This window comes from Bison bison, unplaced genomic scaffold (genome assembly GCF_000754665.1).
Source record: "Bison bison bison isolate TAMUID 2011002044 unplaced genomic scaffold, Bison_UMD1.0 scf7180017864285, whole genome shotgun sequence".
Lineage (NCBI taxonomy): Eukaryota > Metazoa > Chordata > Mammalia > Artiodactyla > Bovidae > Bison > Bison bison.
The window spans coordinates 1,896,059-1,898,418 of record NW_011494857.1 but is presented as its reverse complement, the minus strand read 5'-3'; the positions used below and the strand labels follow the sequence as shown (position 1 = coordinate 1,898,418).

Genomic DNA, 2,360 nt, shown 5'->3' with positions numbered 1-2,360 from the left:
GCCAGGCAAACTGCTACGCGGCTCCAGCGGGCCCCGCTGGTGGGTGGAGCGCACGGAGCCTGGAGGGCAGCTCCGCCAGCCCGAGGGCTGTATCCAGCGAGACCGGGACAGAGATCTAGAGGAAGAGGGCAGAAGTTCAGAAGGGGGAGGGGGGACAGAAACCCAGACGGATAGGGAACCAGGGAGAGGGTGGAGAAGAATTCCGATCATCAAAGAGAGTCGGAGACAAAAATTGAATCGAACCACCAGTGCCTGCATTTCAAGCCCTTGCCGCGGCCTTCAAGGCTCAGTCTGGTCTGACTCTAATTGCTTCTTGCATCTCCTCTTATCTCCCCCGACGCTGCCCCGGTGTCTCTGAGGGTCAGCAGGCCTTGGTGGATGGGCAGCATCACAGTCCTTGACACAGGGTCCCAAGAGGTCTGTCTACCTTGATGTATTTTATTTTATACCACACTTGGGGTAATGATAGTTTTTGCAAAAGGTACCTCATTTGCAAGAGGAGGCCCCCATAAGACACTTTGTCCCTGGCAACACCCCTCCCACCCAGCCGCACCCCTCCCCGGAGGGGGCGCTCCCAGCCCCGGGCTCTGCTATCAGCCGCTATGTGCCCGCTTCAAGGACCTCTTCCTTCTCTGGGTCCTTGATGCTCCTTCCTGTCTTCCTTCTGGCCATCAGTGAGTGGATGGGCAGATTTCAGGTGATGCGTCAAAGGCTTGACAGGGCTGCAAAGGACTTCCGAGATCTTCCTCCTTCTCTCCCTTTCCACAGAAGGGCCAAACTGGCCCAGAAGCAGCAAGTCTTTCTGGTCACCCTAGATCCCCCAGTCGCTCAGGCTCAAGGACTGACTAGGGCCTCTGGCTTCTTAGCCCGCAGCCTGTGACACCCCCATGGGTTCCAATCAGAGCTCATCTGGGCTTCACCTCAATGCTGGATTCACACAAAAATGGTTGGGGTCAATGGACGACTGAAACAAGCCACGGGGTATGACAGCCAGGGGCGATGAGGACTTGAGATCGGAAAACATAGTCCCCATTAGACATGGCCGCCACCCTGTTCCAGCCTCTCCACACAGAAAAGCTGGTCCACCTGCTGATGGACTGCACAAAGTCTCTGGTTAGAACCGACATGGGGGGTTTACCAAGGTCACACAGCAATCAAGGAGTGGCCAGAATGATCCCCAGTATGGCCTTAAGGAGGGTTTCCCCGGAGAGGGAGGGTCCCCATGAGAACTCAAGGGCTGTTGGTGGGGTCCCCAAAGGGGTGTATCGGATGAGGATCCCAGAAGGGCCTCAGAGGTGATCAGAGGATTCCAGACAAACAAGGGCATCCCAGACGACATGGCCCAGACACAAGGTTCACTGAGGTCTACCCCCCCAAACCTGATAATGGTGTTTTCAGACATGACAAAAGGATCCCAGAGGCACCCATCATGTGATTGGAGATTTTCAGACATTAAAAAGTGACAGCAGGGTGGTTCCAGAGAATTAGGGGATCTCAAAGATGACAAAGGAATTTGGAGGCACAGATAGAACGAGAGAGTCACAGATGGGCATAGAGACACGCAAGCAAACGGTCCCCACAACCCCACCCCCAGGGACCCAGACATAACTAGGAGATTTCAGATTTGACAGAAGGGACTCAGACCTGAGAGGGGATCCCAGAGAGACCCTGGACAGGGCTTAGGGTTGCAGGCAGAGCCCTCCATCTGGTGTGATGATCTCTAGGTTCACCCTCCCCTAGATGAGATTTGAGGGATTGCAGGCATCACAAGGGGATCCCAGAGAAGTTCCTGGGATTCTGGAAGCACTTTGCCCTGCCCCGCCCCTCTACACAGACACGTAGTATAGTCGACTCCGGGTCTTCTGACCCAAGACATGAAGATCTTGGGGCCCCTGGACATGACAAGGGAATCCCAAAGGGGCCCCAGACACGATAAGGGGGGGATCCCAGAGGGGCCCCGGGCTGGGCTTAGGGATTGTGGCAGCAGCCCGCCCCCCGCACCAGTGTGGGGGGTCCATGGATCCTATGACCCAGGGTGCGGGAACGTCCACGTGACACAGGCGTGGAGCCCCTGAGGGCCCCCGAGAGGCCGCCCTGGGCTCAGGCCCGGCGGGCGGCGGGCAGCAGCGCACTGTCAAACTGGTAGGTGAGCTTGCGCTTGACCTTGCGGATCTCGCCGGTCTTGGCGTAGTTGCGCAGGGCGCGCGCCAGCTTCTGGTAGGTCATGCGCTTGCGGTTGCCCTTCTGCTGGCCCCAGCGGCGCGCCAGGAGCTCCTTGTGCTTCGAGGAGAATTGGAAGACCCCGGCGCCCGGCTCCACCCACCACACGCACTCGCGCATGTCTCCGCGCGTCAGCAGCC

At 58.0% G+C, this 2,360-nt stretch overlaps 1 protein-coding gene across 2 annotated transcripts in view; it reads right to left on the bottom strand.

Moving 5' to 3' along the window:
• Nucleotides 1–1,427: 1,427 nt before the first annotated feature.
• Nucleotides 1,428–2,360, bottom strand: part of SPIB (Spi-B transcription factor (Spi-1/PU.1 related)) — a 6,095-nt gene continuing 5,162 nt past the window's right edge. For both annotated transcript variants that reach the window (XM_010849650.1, XM_010849651.1), the window contains one exon: nucleotides 1,428–2,360. This exon is cut by the window's right edge and continues 17 nt beyond it. In XM_010849650.1, coding sequence (XP_010847952.1) covers nucleotides 2,101–2,360 — 260 coding nt within the window. In that variant the 3' untranslated portion in view covers nucleotides 1,428–2,100.